Source organism: Protopterus annectens, chromosome 16.part0 (assembly GCF_019279795.1).
Source record: "Protopterus annectens isolate FY-2018-M chromosome 16.part0, PAN1.0, whole genome shotgun sequence".
Classification (NCBI taxonomy): domain Eukaryota; kingdom Metazoa; phylum Chordata; order Ceratodontiformes; family Protopteridae; genus Protopterus; species Protopterus annectens.
The window spans coordinates 551,331,442-551,347,748 of record NC_056750.1 but is presented as its reverse complement, the minus strand read 5'-3'; the positions used below and the strand labels follow the sequence as shown (position 1 = coordinate 551,347,748).

The following is a 16,307-nucleotide window of genomic DNA, read 5'->3' as shown; positions in this document are numbered from 1 at the left end:
CTTGCTTCTAGTCCTTCACATATCATCCTGATTAACCTTATTGTATCAGGGAATAACAATGATTCCATTGCCCTACTCATAAAATCCCATCTTACTCTGTCAAATGCTTTCTGTGCTTGAAGACCCACCAGCAACAGAGGTATTTTCTTGCATTATGCTTCCCTCTGGATCATCATCTTATTTTTAATGTTGTCAAATGTTTGTCTTCCTAATAGAAAAACACATTCATCCACATCTGTCAATTTTGGCAGCACGTTTTTACACTTTAATTTAGTGTAGACATAAAGCACTTTAATCATGGTTTAGAACTGAAATGTGTCTGTGAAGCTTGGTCTGACAGGAGTTTACCATTTGGGTAATGCAGCCATGAATGAAAAATTGTGCTGTGATGTAATTTATATAGATGTAACTTAAACATTTGACAGGGTCTCATACACAAAACACTAGTCAATAAATTAGAACAACTAGGTATTGATGTACTCTTGATAAGATGGATAGCTGCATAGCTTACAAATAGAAGATGACAAGTACCATACAGCAACTGGACAGGTAAATTCTTGGTTATAGTCAGGATGTCCCGCGGGGCTCTTGTCCTAGGCCCTTACATGTTTAGATTGTATCTTTCAGACCTAACGTTTTCATCTGAGGTGTTCCACAGTTACATTTGTAGTTTTTACAGTGGATAGGTTCTAATTAACATGTTTATCAGTGTGCAACCTCTTTGGAAGCCCTCAGTGTTGTTATGTTACTTAAGTTTTACCTGATAGCGGAAAAGTCAGTATATTTCAGCATCAGTGCCAGTGTAACTCAGGGTAAGGTGGGTTTTGGTTTCTTTATGTTCACATAGTAAACATTAAAGCCAGACATCTAGCTTAAGTTTTGGTTACTACAGACCCTAGTCCTAGTAGGCTGATTCAGTATTAAACAGATAGGAATGATTTTTTTAGAAATCAACTCTATCATATACTTGTTTCTTGTTAGTTTAGTTTACAGACAGTTTTGTTTTGGTGATGATTTAGTTTATGATGGTGTGACTTTTACAGCTTGAAAATTGTATTTGTTCATCTTTGTGAAGTTAGAAAATGCATTATTGCCTGATGTTCTTATGTAGCCTCTATCTAAACAGCAGTAAGAAGAACACACATCTCAGTGGCATAGTGGAAACAGTACAGTCTGACACACTACTGGTCAAGATGAACGTAGTTGAATACCTCTCAAACTCTAAGCACAAGAAATCTGGAAAAAAACAGAAGTAATGGGGGGACGAAGACCCCAAATCAAGCACATATTTTAAAATATTTTTCTTACAAACTTAGAAAGTTGCTAGAATAACATGTTTTTCATTAGCATGCATTTTCTGAAGAAATTCAAGTCTGAAACTCAAATATGTTATTATTTAGTGACGTCAATCATTGATTAGCCAGTAAAATCACAAATTTTATGAGGGATAGACCAAAAATGTGATACACAAATCTGGACAGTTGAGTGGTATGAAGACTGGTTGTTTAGTAATGCTAACAGTAAGGGCAATGCTCTAGTAACTTTTGGGCTTTTCTCTGGAAAGGAACTGGCCATACTTTTATCTCCAAGCATCTACAAGATAATATGTATGGCATCTTAATGAGATCACGGTACCTGGTAGGTCTCACAGGTGCATATGTATACATCACTAGCAGTTAAGTCAGGATTTGGGCAAAGGTTAATACAGTAGGTAAAGAAACCCTTCACAGTGTACCATGTCTTTTTGTGTTGTCACCTTTCAGCTGTTGTACACCCTTGATTTATCATCTGAAACCATCTGATTTATGTGGACTTTGCATTGAAGAGGGAGGGGATGAAGTTTTGAATGTGAACAACTCATAGAAAATGCCTAGAATACAAGTATTGCTATGGTAAGGAGTGACAAGTATCTTGCTGTGGTAAGGTGTGACTACTGTATCTTAATTTTAACTGAGTAGAGCAGACTGCTGTCTTCATCACGGCAAATGAGAAAAAAAGCTTTTTGAGTAAAAAGTAATTTAAATAATGTGCATTTTGTTTTCATAGAGCCTGATAATGATGCATACTTGCGCTCTTCATCCCGACCTTGCAGTCCCATCCACCATGATGTCCATTCAAAGCTGTCCAGTAGTCCACCTCGCTCCAGTCCAATGCGATCTATGCAGGCCTACTCCTTAAAAAAAGGTGCTCCTTTAAGTCTATAATTTGAAACATGAATGTCTTATCAAAGTTGGTTTATTTACTTTGATAAGTGTGAGAAAATGTCTGTATGCACAAAAGAATTGCTGCGGTGTAAGCGAGTAACATTTCATTAGTCAAATAATTGATAGTGCACAAGTGACTAGTAAGTGGAACATAACAGAAATAGGTGGTAATCTGCCTGGTAGAAAATCTGAAAGTAAAAGGATTCCTTCAGTTCTGTATTTATTTTTAAGTTGAAATCAGTTAGATTTGGGGGCTTCAAGTTGTAGATTTGATTTTTTTATCAAATGGTGGAGGTATACAAAGTGAAAAAGACAAGTACAGCCCTTGCTCTGCTGAATGGTTAAGCCTAGTCTGTGTTGCTTAGTGATGGAGGACTATATTGTGGCTTTGCTGTCAGGGATTAAAAACAAAGACTAGTGTGCCAGGAGTGGATGCCATCAAAGAAGGTATGGAATGGTTATCCTGAAAGAGGGGATCCAGCACAGTGCAGCCCATAAATTAGGCATCTCACAGACTAAATATGTGTGGATTCTTATAGTAAAGTAATGATGTAGAAGAGTTCTTGCTGCAGCAGAAGCTGTTACCACTCTTCTGTTGGGCATTGCAAAAAAATTCATCCCTCTGAGGGAAGATACCACTGTATTCCTTTACAGCAAATTGATAATGACAAACAGTGGTAGCATCTAGCATTAAGACTTTATGTATTTAACCATTTCAACCAGGTATATGAAATTCACCAGGGATGCTTATTAGCCATGACCTGAGCCATTTTGACAACAGCAGTAGTACAGATTATTGGTACAAACAAAAAGCAATATCATAAATCCAGTTCAGTGTCTGAACAGCTATGATAAATGATAGTCTTAAGGTTTTCTCCATTATAAAGTACAGAAAGTAATTTTAAACGTATACATCCTAGTGGTGTTGGGATTTGTACTGTACTATATAAATCAGATCTTGGTCTAACAGCCTTGACAGTCTAATGAACAAAGGAAGATTACATTCTCAAATGGAATCTGCTGAGTTTGTGATGGTGTTTAGTTGAGTTTAGAAAATTAGCCCCGGAGTGCAATTACGGAGAAACATTGCAGCATATATGTTGAGAGACATCAAACTGCAGTGGGACAGGTTAGTCTGAGATGACTACTTAATTGCAAGTCCTTACAGAGCTCTGCTACATACTGCACCAGCTAGGCATAAACATTTTTTATTACACTAGGTAATGCAAAGCTCCAGAATGGTATTAAATAATGTACATTGCCTGCAGACAATTACATTGTTAATGGAAAAAATATTTAAAAAATGTTCTCCTCCTCCTTTGTATACTGCATTCAGCAACATTATTTTAGTGTATAAATCAGCTTCCGAAAAGTTTCTAATTCGTTTGTAAAGGACTAGGTCTTTAAAATTATGTATCACTGTGAAGACATTTATTTCCTGTGGAAGAGCTAACATCAGTGTAAAAATGGAGTGAGATGCACATATTTTGATTAAGTGAAACTGCCTAGAGGCTGGTATGCCAATAACATGTATTGCATTGATGAACATGGAGTGCTACCCTTGAGATGACCAAGCTGGCAGAGGTGGTACCTAAAGTAATACAACACAGCCAGAGTTCACTGAATACTAATACTGCTGTTGCAGTGGTCTTCATATAGAGGACACTGGAAACTCTCCTGAATTGTTTACCTTCCAGCTGACCATCTTCCATGTTCTGTTGCAGTTCTAAACCTTTGTGTCCCTGGTACTGTCCACTGAGGCTGGAGATTAAGAAAAGGATGGGGAAATATTGAGTGGATCCTACAGCAGGATACATACAGATATTTCAAGCAAGGGCATTAGTGCCCTTCGAGTCTGCCAGTGTACCAAAATGGTTGTTCCCATAATAAGTGTCCAAGCTGTTCTTAAAAATATATAAATTAGTGCTTGCTTTAATGTAGTTTGGTAGCATGTTCCATGCATCAGATGGTCTCTTAGAGAACCAGTTAGTACACTTCTCATTCCTGTACAATCTTCCTCATAGGTTGCCTGATGATTCTGTACTACTTTTTGATAACCCAAATATTCCTAGACTTTATCTCCAAATACCTTATATACTTGAATACTGTCTCCTCTTAAATATCTGTAAAAGACACTGTACAAATTCAGATATTTTAGTCTTTCATAACTAAAATTTTAGAGAAACACAAGCGTAACTTTTGAAAAAATGTGAACGGCGTAACCAACGCTATACGCCAAATGAGTAAGGAATACGATCCACCAACACACCACCAATGAAAAAGACAACAGCAGTTACCACAGCGTCTCAAATAGATATTCCACAAAGACTTCAGCTTTTTGAGAATATGCATATACGGAATCCACAGCCAAAGAATTTTTTCACATTTATTGAAACGAAACAATCCAGGTTAAGCGCTTTCACACACCAAAGCGTGTGCTTCCTCAGAACAACATTCTCCTGCTCAAACACTGCTTAAATAGCCAAACTGGCGCTCAAATCATTTAAAGCTGATGTTAAAGCTTAAAGCAACATTACAATTTATATACAACCACCTACAACCTGTTTAGACTTACATACAGACATATACATAAATTACATACTTTTAATACATAAACTGTGTGCTCATAATATAAATACATCAATCGCACAAGGTGCGACAATACCTATGTGCAAAATTGTATACAAACTGATATACAAAATTAATTATGGGATGTTTATAAATTATTAATTATCTAATATGTGCCTACACTGTATATTAAATATCAAAAAGGGAATAAATTCTAACCCTTAAAAAGTGGATATGTTAAAAACTCCTACTAAATAATCCTTAATAATGCCTATATAAATAAATACATAAATAAAAATATAAATATATGTATATACACTTATAAAAATATACTGAGTCTTTTAAAATGCATAATATCACATTGACCATATGAGACGTTCTTACACCTCCAACAAGGGTTTGACAGATATATATTCATTTATTCCAGGGAGTGTAGTAGCATCTGTCAAAATTTGCCAGTAGCATTCCCTGAATGCTAAATGCCCTTTGATGTTACCCCCTCTGGGGTTTATTTTAATTACTTCTAAAATGCAAAACCTGAATTCATGCTCTGCTCCTTTATTAATTATGTGCTTAGCTAAGGCATTTTTCTCATCTTTTTTCTTTATAGAATAAGTGTGTGCATAAATTCTTTTCTTGAACTGTTGTTCAGTTTTTCCTATATAATAGGAAGGACAAGCTGTACATTTAGCCATGTACACTATATATTTAGTATTACAATTCCCCTTCTTTGTAATTATTTTAGTCCTATTATAATTTCCCAGTACTATCTCCTTTTCTTCCGTAATAAATTGACACTGATTGCATGCACCACATCTCCTGGTACTGCCTGTATTGCTAGTCACATTTCTTTTTGAATTGTTCTCCAAAAGCGATTTCAAATTTTGTCCCATCCTATATACGAACCTTGGTTTTATCCCTAATATTTCCAACATCTCATCGCTAGATAACAATATATGCCAATGATTTCTGATAATCTCCTCTATTCTGTTACTATATGGACCAAATTCAATAACACAGCACCTACCATAAGTATTGTCATTTACTCTGTTCACTGTTTCCTCAATATTGAATGTATTGTCCTTATATTTCATTCCCAATAAAGGGACATACTTCTTCCCCCATTCTTTAATTACTTCCTTGTTTACCTTTTCCATCATTGTCCTTTTGTATCCCCTGTCTGCAAAAAGTGACGTAATAAATTCAATCTCCTTAAGCATGTCACTATATTCAGATGTCATTCTAAGTGCCCTTATGCATTGCCCTTTGTAGATATTTTGCTTTGTCTTAGTCGGATGACAACTCTTTTAATCCAAGTAAGAGTTTGTGAAGGTGTTTTTTCTATGTATGTTAGATTTATATACTCCATCTTCCCTGGATATCATGGTATCCAAGTATGGGACCCCCACATTGTTGCATGTTGAGGTAAACTTTAAGAAATTACTACTGTTATTCAAATAAGAAAAAAATACCTCAAAAGATCTCATATCTCCTTCCCATATAATATATATGTCATCCAAAAAACGTGAATAATACTTGATCCTGTCCATATGTTCACTTGAAAAAATTGTCCTCTGTTCCCAACTTAACATTACCAGGTTGGGAAAAATTGGGGCACATGCCAACCCCATAGCCACACCATTGACCTGTCTAAATAATTCTCCTTCGTAATAAATATAATTATTATCCAGAACTATGGACATTAACTCATTAATAAGTTGCACTTTATCCCAATCCATCTCACCATATTTATATATACTCTCACTAAATGCTTCCAAGCCCTCTGTTTTGGGGATACATGTAAAAAGGTCCACTACATCTATAGAGGCAAATAGTATATTGTTGCTACTTGTATATATAGGGAAATTGGCTAAAAATTCCCAAGAATCTTTAACCAAATGTTCAACCTTGTTATAAATGTGTTTTAGCATAGTATCAATAGCTACCCCTATAGGAAAAGTTTTGGATTTGCTCCCTGAAATAATGGGTCGAAAGGGAGGGTTGTTGACATCTTTATGTACTTTTGGTATTCCCACCATGGTAGCTAAAGTTGGATTTTCTACCCTAAGAAATTTATATAAATCATCTGTAATTCTATTGTCTATCAGATATTCTTCCAGATATAGATCTATCCTCTTGTAGGCAATATTCAACTCGTTGATGGAAATACTCTCATAATTCTTTTGATCATAAAGTAAATCATGTATTTTGTTCTTATATTCCATACTGTCGTATATCACAACCCCTCCCCCTTTATCAGGTTTCATAATCCTATATTCAGAACTTGTTTTTAATTCATCCAAGACTTTAATTTCTTCGGGAGTTAAATTAGTACAACCCCCACCCTTCCTAAACAACTGTTTTTTGTGGTAGATGTCATGTGTGACAGCTCTTTCAAATCTTCCTACCTCCATATTCATCATAGGCATAAATGTGCTTTTCCTCTTTAATATTTTTGTATTTGCATCATTATGATATTCCCCTTGAGATAAGTTGTCCTTAAACATTATAGCCAAATTTAGCTTCCTCACATATTTCTTAATATCACAAATGCAATCCACTAATCTAAAGTTTCCTGTAGGTATAAATTGCATACCTTTAGAAAATAATCCAAAGTGGGCCGTATTCAATTTCATATTGGTATAATTAAATATCTGGAAATTATTATACCTACTAATATGCCCTTCATTTACTATGAGCATGTCACACTCTCCAATGCTCATGTCCAAAGCTGCATTATTTAAACTAATTACCTCCATGTCCTGTCCTTTGTCCATTTCTGGTATTGCTTTCTGTTGTATTCCTGGTGAAAATTTTCCCCTTGTTCATTAAAATTCTCCCTTCTCATATTCACATCCCTCTTATGTTCATTATATTCCCTATGTGGAGTCTGATATATTTTATTCCAAGAGTATGCCTTACCTATATTGTATTGCTCAACATCCCTAGTATATTTTTTATGTTTCCTTTCCAAAATCTTGTCTGTTCGCTTTTTTGCAAAGTCAAATTGCCTATAATATAACTTCTCCCATTGTGGAAATAGCTTATCATTAACAATTATTTCATTCAATTGTTCAATTTCATGCAATTCCTTGCAAAGCTTTGTGTCATAATATTTGATTAACAATTTAATATATTCAGTACCAAATTTATCAAACAATTTGTTAAAATCAGAGCACACATCATCAGTCCAGTCAATGCCCATAGGGGCTTTATAAAAACGCAATCCCATTGGTATAATATTAGAATTAATACAATGCGTTAAATATGCATTGTCAAGTTTGACTGCATTAATCATATTTAACCTTTTACCAAAATCATAAATTAAATCTCTTAAAGTCCCCTTGAACAAGTGTGTTTGATTGTTTACTTTCTCCTTCTTTTTTTCAAAAACACAATCAGTGTCCAAAAAGTCCTTTAAAAGATGTTCTTTACTAATTTCTTTATTAAGAAATCCAGTTTTATTAAGTTTGTTAATAACAGTACCTTTTGATTCCGATTCTCTTGTAGCTACATGGGCATATGTTTTCATATTTTGGCTTGCTTTAGGCCTGGTTCCGGTTCTCCTTGCTTCCTCCACCATATTGCCAAAAGAAAAGTCAAACGTAAACTTTAGTAGGAGTTTTTAACATATCCACTTTTTAAGGGTTAGAATTTATTCCCTTTTTGATATTTAATATACAGTGTAGGCACATATTAGATAATTTATAAACATCCCATAATTAATTTTGTATATCAGTTTGTATACAATTTTGCACATAGGTATTGTCGCACCTTGTGCGATTGATGTATTTATATTATGAGCACACAGTTTATGTATTAAAAGTATGTAATTTATGTATATGTCTGTATGCAAGTCTAAACAGGTTGTAGGTGGTTGTATATAAATTGTAATGTTGCTTTAAGCTTTAACATCAGCTTTAAATGATTTGAGCGCCAGTTTGGCTATTTAAGCAGTGTTTGAGCAGGAGAATGTTGTTCTGAGGAAGCACACGCTTTGGTGTGTGAAAGCGCTTAACCTGGATTGTTTCGTTTCAATAAATGTGAAAAAATTCTTTGGCTGTGGATTCCGTATATGCATATTCTCAAAAAGCTGAAGTCTTTGTGGAATATCTATTTGAGACGCTGTGGTAACTGCTGTTGTCTTTTTCATTGGTGGTGTGTTGGTGGATCATATTCCTTACTCATTTGGCGTATAGCGTTGGTTACGCTGTTCACATTTTTTCATAACTAAAATTTTCACATTCATTAATGCACTTGGTATATTTCTGCTGTACTCTTTATCAGTTTAATCATGCTTGTTTTCTTATAAAGTTTCCATGTTGTTATTCCGTACTCAAGTTTGGGTCTAATATAATTAACAAGCAGTGATTTCATCATTTCTAATTTCCTAGACTTTATAAATCTTTTTATACAACCTGTAGTTCTATAACTGTCATTAGTCAATTGGTTGATATGATTAGAAAAACTCATAGATGGATCTATTCATATATCCAGGCCCTTAAATGAATCTACAATTGAAATCACTGTGTGCTGTATTAAATATTCACCTTTCAATTTAAGTCTACCAAATCTCATATGCTTAGTTTTTGAGGCATTTATCAGCATATTATTCTCCTGTGCCCAAATGGTCAATTTAGTTAAATTCTTTTGCAGACATGCCCAAGCTGTAACACATGTAATCAGTTTATCCAGTTTTAGATAATTGCATACAGACTGTAGAACACCTCAGATGAAAAATAGATCTGAAAGATGCAATTTAAACAAGTACAAGCCTAGGACAGAACCCTGTGGGGGCACCCTGAATGTAACCAAGAATTTTACCTGTCCAGTTGCTGTATACTTGCCATGTCCTAATTGTAAGCCATGCAGCTATCCATCTTAACAAGAGTAAATCATTACCTAGTTGTAATTTATTGATCGGTGTTTTGTGTATGATCTTATCAGATGTGGAAGTTAAATCTATATAAATGACATCACAGCACAATTTTTCATTCATAGCTGTTATATTGTTACAGCACATCATGTTACAGGTGGTAATAGATCTATTTCCAACATAAGCATGCTGATTTATATTTTCAAGTCCCAACCTTTCCAGTTCTGACAATAACTTATTTAGTATTACTTTTTCCATTATTTTTCATAAAATGAAAGTAGACCTAAGGGTCTATATGACTCTGGGTTTGTCCTAATCCTCTTTCCCTTAGATAGGTTTAGTTAAGTGCATGTCTCCAATCTTGAGGAATATCTCCATATTTATGTGACCTAGTAAATAATAGATATAATGGTACTATAAGCAATGATTTCAGTGATAGAAATAGTAAGAACAGGTCTGATGAAAAATAAGAGGTTCACTATTACTTTTCTTTAAACCTTTTGCTGTTACTACTTCCTTTTGTTGACCATCCATTCTTTGATACAAAAGTCACTGAGGACCAGTCCATTTCTTCTTGGATGTCTAGGAGCTTATTTTTCTGAGTATAGTCCAGTGCGTTATCCACTGCATTAAGTATCTTTTGTCCTTCAGATAAAAACATCTTTATTTTTGCAGGAAATAGGATTTGAGCAGTAATGTTTGATTTCTTAAGACTTTTAATTAATGGTACACAGGCTTACCTCTTAAACATTACTGTATAAGTATAGTCATTGTCAAAGCTAATTGTTTTGCCATTAAAAGTTATTGGAGAGAGTGACCACACCATTTTCAATATAAGACCTTTATCCTGTGTAAAAAGGAATCAGACAATAATAGATCTCTGTGAGGTTGTTTTTTTTTTTTTTTTTTTGTTGCGATATTTTTTAAGAGGTGTATGTCCTCTTTCAGTTCCAAAAGAAGGCGTCTCAGGCAGATTTTTGGTAACCGATTATCCAGGAATTGTATCATGTTGTTGTCGTCTTCTTCTTTTTCAGGAACACCATAAATTCTTATATTCTTTCTTCTGGACCTGCTTTCAAGATCATTATTTTGTCCAAAAGAGTACTGTTTTGTTTCAGCAAGAACTCCACTTGGGTTTCATTTTCATTTAATCTGACATCCACGTCATTTAGTGATTCCTCTGTAGGGTTGATTTCATCTGAATGTTTTTTTCATTATTTCATTCAGTAAGTCAATTTGTGTCACATTTTCTTGTATTGTCTCAATTTTGTTCATTCCATTTTCTTGTGAGGAATCTTTAAGGTGACTCATGACTATACTTACTTAGATGAACTTCTGACAAGATTAAATGAATAAAAAGTCTTCAAAACTCTGTTTTCTTGTTGAATTTTCTTCAACTCTATTTCTTATAAAAACTATTGTTTTCAAGAAGTTTTTTTTTTGTTAAAAATTAAAAAAAAAAAAAAAAATGCTGTTTAAAAAAAAAAAACTGAACGGAGGCGGAGCACAATTTTTATGCTGTTAACAGCTTGGCATCCTGGCCATACCCTCAATGCAGAATTCTTAATGCAGTCTGTCTTGTGATGATAGCATGACTTCGTCAGCGGAATAGTGCCTAATTGCAGACGGAAGTCGCTCCTGAAGAGCGAGAGGTGGCAAAATGTCATATCTTCCCGTACATCCCTTCCCTTTTCCATCACTGAATGGACAAATTCTGGTTGTTTGGGTTGCAGTCAGGGCTTCATCCTTCTATATGGAGCTGGTATATAAGAACCATCTTTTGGCTGTTGTGCAGATAACATGAATGTAAGCCAGATATCACCATTTGGCAGGATGGAAGATCCAAATATGATGGCAATAATATAAACCCTGTAAGATTAGCTGAAATAGGCTGTTATGCTAAGGTTTATATATAGGAAAAAGAAAAATATGGAGTGAAAACCATCCACTTTGTCTGAATGATGATTTCCTCTGTTCTTCAGCTGTGTTTACTGAAGTAATTTCTTAAGAGTAGACCTATGCTAACGTTTCACTAATGATGATGATTTCAGTGAGGGTATTCCTGGCTTTGTGGTGATTTCACTAGTTAGGCTTGTACTGTGTGTGATGAATACATATTTAAAAAGTGGGTAGTAGCAACAACCAAAGTAAAGAGAGGCAGTGGGGGCTTCTTCTGTTGTCAAGGCATTATGACATACCAGCAGAGAAAACTTGCAGAATACTAGCACACACAAGTAGTGTCAATAGGTGGAAAATACAAGTTGTTACCTTTTACAGTATGGTCAGCCTGTAAAACCCCATGTGGAGTATTGTGTGCAGTTAGAGACCTCATTCTCATTTTTGTCAGGATGTAGAATGCATGGTACAGACATAAGGCAGTCATTATGTTAGATGGACTGAAAAAAGCAAGCTATTGTTCGTGTGATCTGTAGCTTATCAGTAAGGGAGGGAAGTGGTGACACTTTGCTAGTCAAGTATTCATGTGGTGTAACATTTTTCTGGTAAAAAAATTACATGGCAAGTGAATATTCATGTATCAAATGAGTACTTTGTGCATAAGGCAGAGTACATGGACATCTCTTATTTCCAGCCCTGCTTACACTCAGTAACGACCATACCCGTTAGATTGTCAATTGTATGTGAAAAACAGCAAGAAAATGTCAGTAAACCATGAATCATAACAATTACATGTCAGTGGGTTACATCTTTTGTGGTGTATTCGTTAAACCATGTTTGTGGAAATCAAGCATACATTGCTTATTATCATATGGTATATGTGTATGTATGTATTTATGCTTACATATATACATACCTATATACATACATATATATATATATATATATATATATATATATATATATATATGTGTGTGTGTGTGTGTGTGTGTGTGTGTATATATATATATATATATATATATATATATATATATATATGTGTGTGTGTGTGCGTGTGTATATATATATATATATATATGTATATATGTGTGTGTGTGTGTGTGTGTATGTATATATATATATATATATGTGTGTGTGTATATGTATATATATATATATATATATATATATATATATATATATATATATATATATATATATATATCTGTATATATATATATATATATATATATATATATATATATATATATATATATGCCAAAAAACTCAGTTAAATATTGAAGAAATAGAGTATATATAATAAAACTTCAACATAATAACTAGAAGAAAACAAATAAAATAAAAATTCAAATAAAAGTCCGAGTGCCAATAATTAGCGCTTTCATCCAGGTTTAATGTACTGGACTTCTTCAGAATGTTTAAAAATACTAATAAAGCTATTATCTGAAGTAGGAGATTCATTTGTCTGCAACCTGTGGGTTATGGATCCGATATCGGATCCGAACCGGCATGGTTTACCAGCTATGGATCCAAGCTCTCAGCTCCTCCCCTCACCCATAATGCCCTGCTCTACCCTCATGACCTCAGATCTCGTTTGCCGCGCATGGTGACCAGATTGTTTTTCCAGCTCTCCAGCTAAGTGCTAGTTTCAAGTATTTAAATTGTAAAATTTTAGATTTTCTTTGGTTATTTGTGTGAAAGTGTAGGTTTCTCCTTTGGTATATTTACTTTTTTTAGTGTTTAATCTAAAAATTATATCCCTCCCCTCGCTGTTAGCGTAGTGTGTGTGTGTTGGGCCTGTGAGTGATTTTGTGTTTTCTTTAGTTACTTCTTTAGTTATAGTAACTACTGTTGTAGATTGGGATGTCTGAGCAACCCAAGTCTATTTTTTCTAAATGCTCCGAGTGTGGCCATAAGCTTTCCCCAGCTGATGGCCACACTCGGTGTGTTAGATGCCTGGGGGTTGAACACCTCACATCTGGATGTTCCATTTGTGCAGGGTTCAACCCCAGGGCATTGAAGGAGTGGAGGTCCAAGCTTGTTTTGGCGGGCCTTTTACCGCCGGACTTGGCTCCGACCTCCGCTCCTTCGGGAGTAACCGTACCCACGGTTATTCCTTCTGCGGCTCCCCCTCCTCCTCCTGGGACTCAACCTCCCGTTTCTGGTTCGGAGGAGAGGGATGCTAAGAAAAAAGGACCGGAGGGAAAAGCACCATAAGCGGCGGGCCGAGACCTCTGTTTCGGCCCCGCCAGCCAAGCGGGCTTCTCCCCCGGCTCCATTGTTGGCTCGGTCTCCTCCGCCTCGGCTCCGGTCTCCAGTGTGTTTTTCACCGGGACCTGAGGAGGAGGAGACCCGATCTCCTTCGAGGCTATCGAGGAGGCACTCTAGGCCTACCTCGGTAGCCTCGTCGAGATCTACGTATAGCCTTTCGGATGCTGATCTGGACCGGATGATGAGAAGGTTCATCCAGGCCCAGATGCAGATGGGAGTGCTCTTGCCTCCCCCCCCCTCTGGGGGGGAGCTCAACACCCTTTTTCAAACCGATTGCTCCTTCTCCGACCCGCTACCCGGGTTCGGAGCAGTTGGAGCCGAGCAGCCGGGCCGAGGGTGGGTCGGCGCCGATAGTACTTTGTACTTCGGATCCGACCCTGCCCTCGAGTGCATCGGATCCGACCTCTCGGAGCCTGGATCCGAGCCTCGGATCCGGGGATCAGTGCTCCTTCGGCGCCATCTGTGTCGGGCGCACTGTCGCCGGATCCGGCGCCGGCGCCGGCTCCGATCCCTCTTCGGATCCGAGGGGAGCCGATTGTCGGATCCTTTGGTCGAGGTCGGCTCCCCTTCGGCGTTTGATGTAGTGGAGAGGGCCCTGTTGAGGGTCTCCGGACCCCGGCACTTGTTTCGGCTCCGTCCAGCTCCCTCTGCACTGGGTCAGGCTTCCACCATCCGGCCCTTGGGACAGCCCGCTTCTGTGCCCCAAGCTGCTCCCCTGGAACAGGTTACTGCTTGCGAGGAGTACTCTGACAACATCCCAGAGGATGTTCCTCGCAAGCATACGTGCAAAAGGAGGCATATTGACTCCCGAGTCTCTCACGGAAGACACGGACTTGGAGGAAGGAAGGCTCCCCACGGTCACCCCGAGGATGTCTCATTTGGGGACATCATGGAAATGCTCCGTATAAGGGGGGGGTGGTCTGCCCCCAAGTCTTCCTCGGACGAGTCCGTGTTCTTGGAGGCATTTGAAGCGGGCCCGTCTACCTCTTGGGTGTCCCCTCCTGCCGACCCCCTGGTGGACCTCATTACCACCAGGGCGTGGAAGGAACCGGACACCGTGGAGCCAATCCGTAAGAGGCCCGATAGGATCCTCAGCCCACCGTCCGACCGTGCCCATATGAGTAAGGGGCCTCCGGTAGATGCCATGTTGACGGCGGCCACCAAGAGGGAACTTGCTCAGGAGAGTCCCTCAGTCCATCCCCTGAGCAAGGAGTCTCGGATGATGGACCGCTTGGGGAAGCGGATGTTTAGTTCAGCGACCTTCTCGGTAAGGGCGCTGAACTACCTGGCACACGTCATTAGGATGCAGCGAGATCTCATTAAAGAATACGCTGCATCTCCCCCAGAGTCCATGTTGGAGGAGGACAAAATGCTGCACTCCACCCGCATGGCCACTCTTAGATCAGTTACTAATACCTCTATGCGGCTACTCTCCCATGCTACGGAAGGCGCCGCTAGAGCGCAGGCAGGCCTAGTCACTAGACGTCAGGCCTGGCTCCGTCACTGCGATTTTTCTGAGCCCTTCAAAGCGTCATTTGCGAACGCCCCCTTTGATGGTTCTGCCCTCTTTGGTAAAACCGTTCGCGACACTTTGACCCAGAGCGAGAAGGACGGGAAGACGCTGTCTGCCGTCGGAATCCGCTTCTCTGCACCCCAGAGGCCCTACTCTAGGAACCAAAAGGGTCAGAAGAAGATGTGGTTCCGGAAGTCGCAGCAATCCCAGCCTGCTCCGGACAACCAGTCCTTCCGTGGCAGAGGAGGACAGGGAGGACGCCGCCCTAGAGGCAGAGGGGCTCCCAGGAACTTCGGGTCCAGAGAACCTTTCTCTGAACGGCCCGCGCAGCAACCCTGAGGGGTTGCCCGGCTGCTCCACTCTGGAGGCAGTCGGGGGACGTTTTTCGGGGCACCTAGCGGCATGGGAGTCCATAACATCAGACCGCTGGGTTCTCCAAATCATATCCAGAGGATATTGCATCCCTTTTCGTCACTTACCAAAGTTGAAGTCCCTCCCAGACGTTCCACCCGGTCAACGGGAGGCCGCTTTGGCAGAAATTGGCCATCTGCTAAAGAAAAGAGCCATCCAGCCCGTCCCCCCAGACCAGATCGGATCAGGGTTCTACTCCAGGTTCTTTTTAGTGCCAAAAAAGACGGGGGAACTAAGACCAATTCTAGACCTTTCTCTCTTGAACCTGGCAGTCGCCAAGGAAAAATTTTGAATGGTCACTCTGCAATCTATTCTCCCCCTTCTGGGAGAAAATCACTGGATGTGTTCTATAGACCTCAAAGATGCGTACTACCACATCCTGATGGACAGGCGCTCCAGGAGGTTCCTCCGCTTCCGGCTGGGAGCCAGTCATTACCAGTTCCGGGTCCTTCCCTTTGGTCTCACCACAGCCCCCAGGGTGTTCACCAAAGTATTAACAGTGGTAGCGGCCCACCTGAGGCTTCAGGGGGTGCAGGTCTTCCCCTACCTGGACGACTGGTTTCTTACC

At 38.6% G+C, this 16,307-nt stretch overlaps 1 protein-coding gene across 5 annotated transcripts in view; it reads left to right on the top strand.

Moving 5' to 3' along the window:
• The window catches only part of USP20 (ubiquitin specific peptidase 20), a 5,014,215-nt gene that overhangs the window by 1,720,358 nt on the left and 3,277,550 nt on the right, over positions 1–16,307 (top strand). For 4 of the 5 annotated variants that reach the window (XM_044058629.1, XM_044058628.1, XM_044058626.1 and 1 more), the window contains exon 11: positions 2,047–2,184. The exons of the other annotated variant lie outside the window; for it this stretch is intronic. In XM_044058629.1, coding sequence (XP_043914564.1) covers positions 2,047–2,184 — 138 coding nt within the window. The remainder of the gene's footprint in view (positions 1–2,046; positions 2,185–16,307) is intronic. 5 annotated transcript variants of the gene reach the window in all.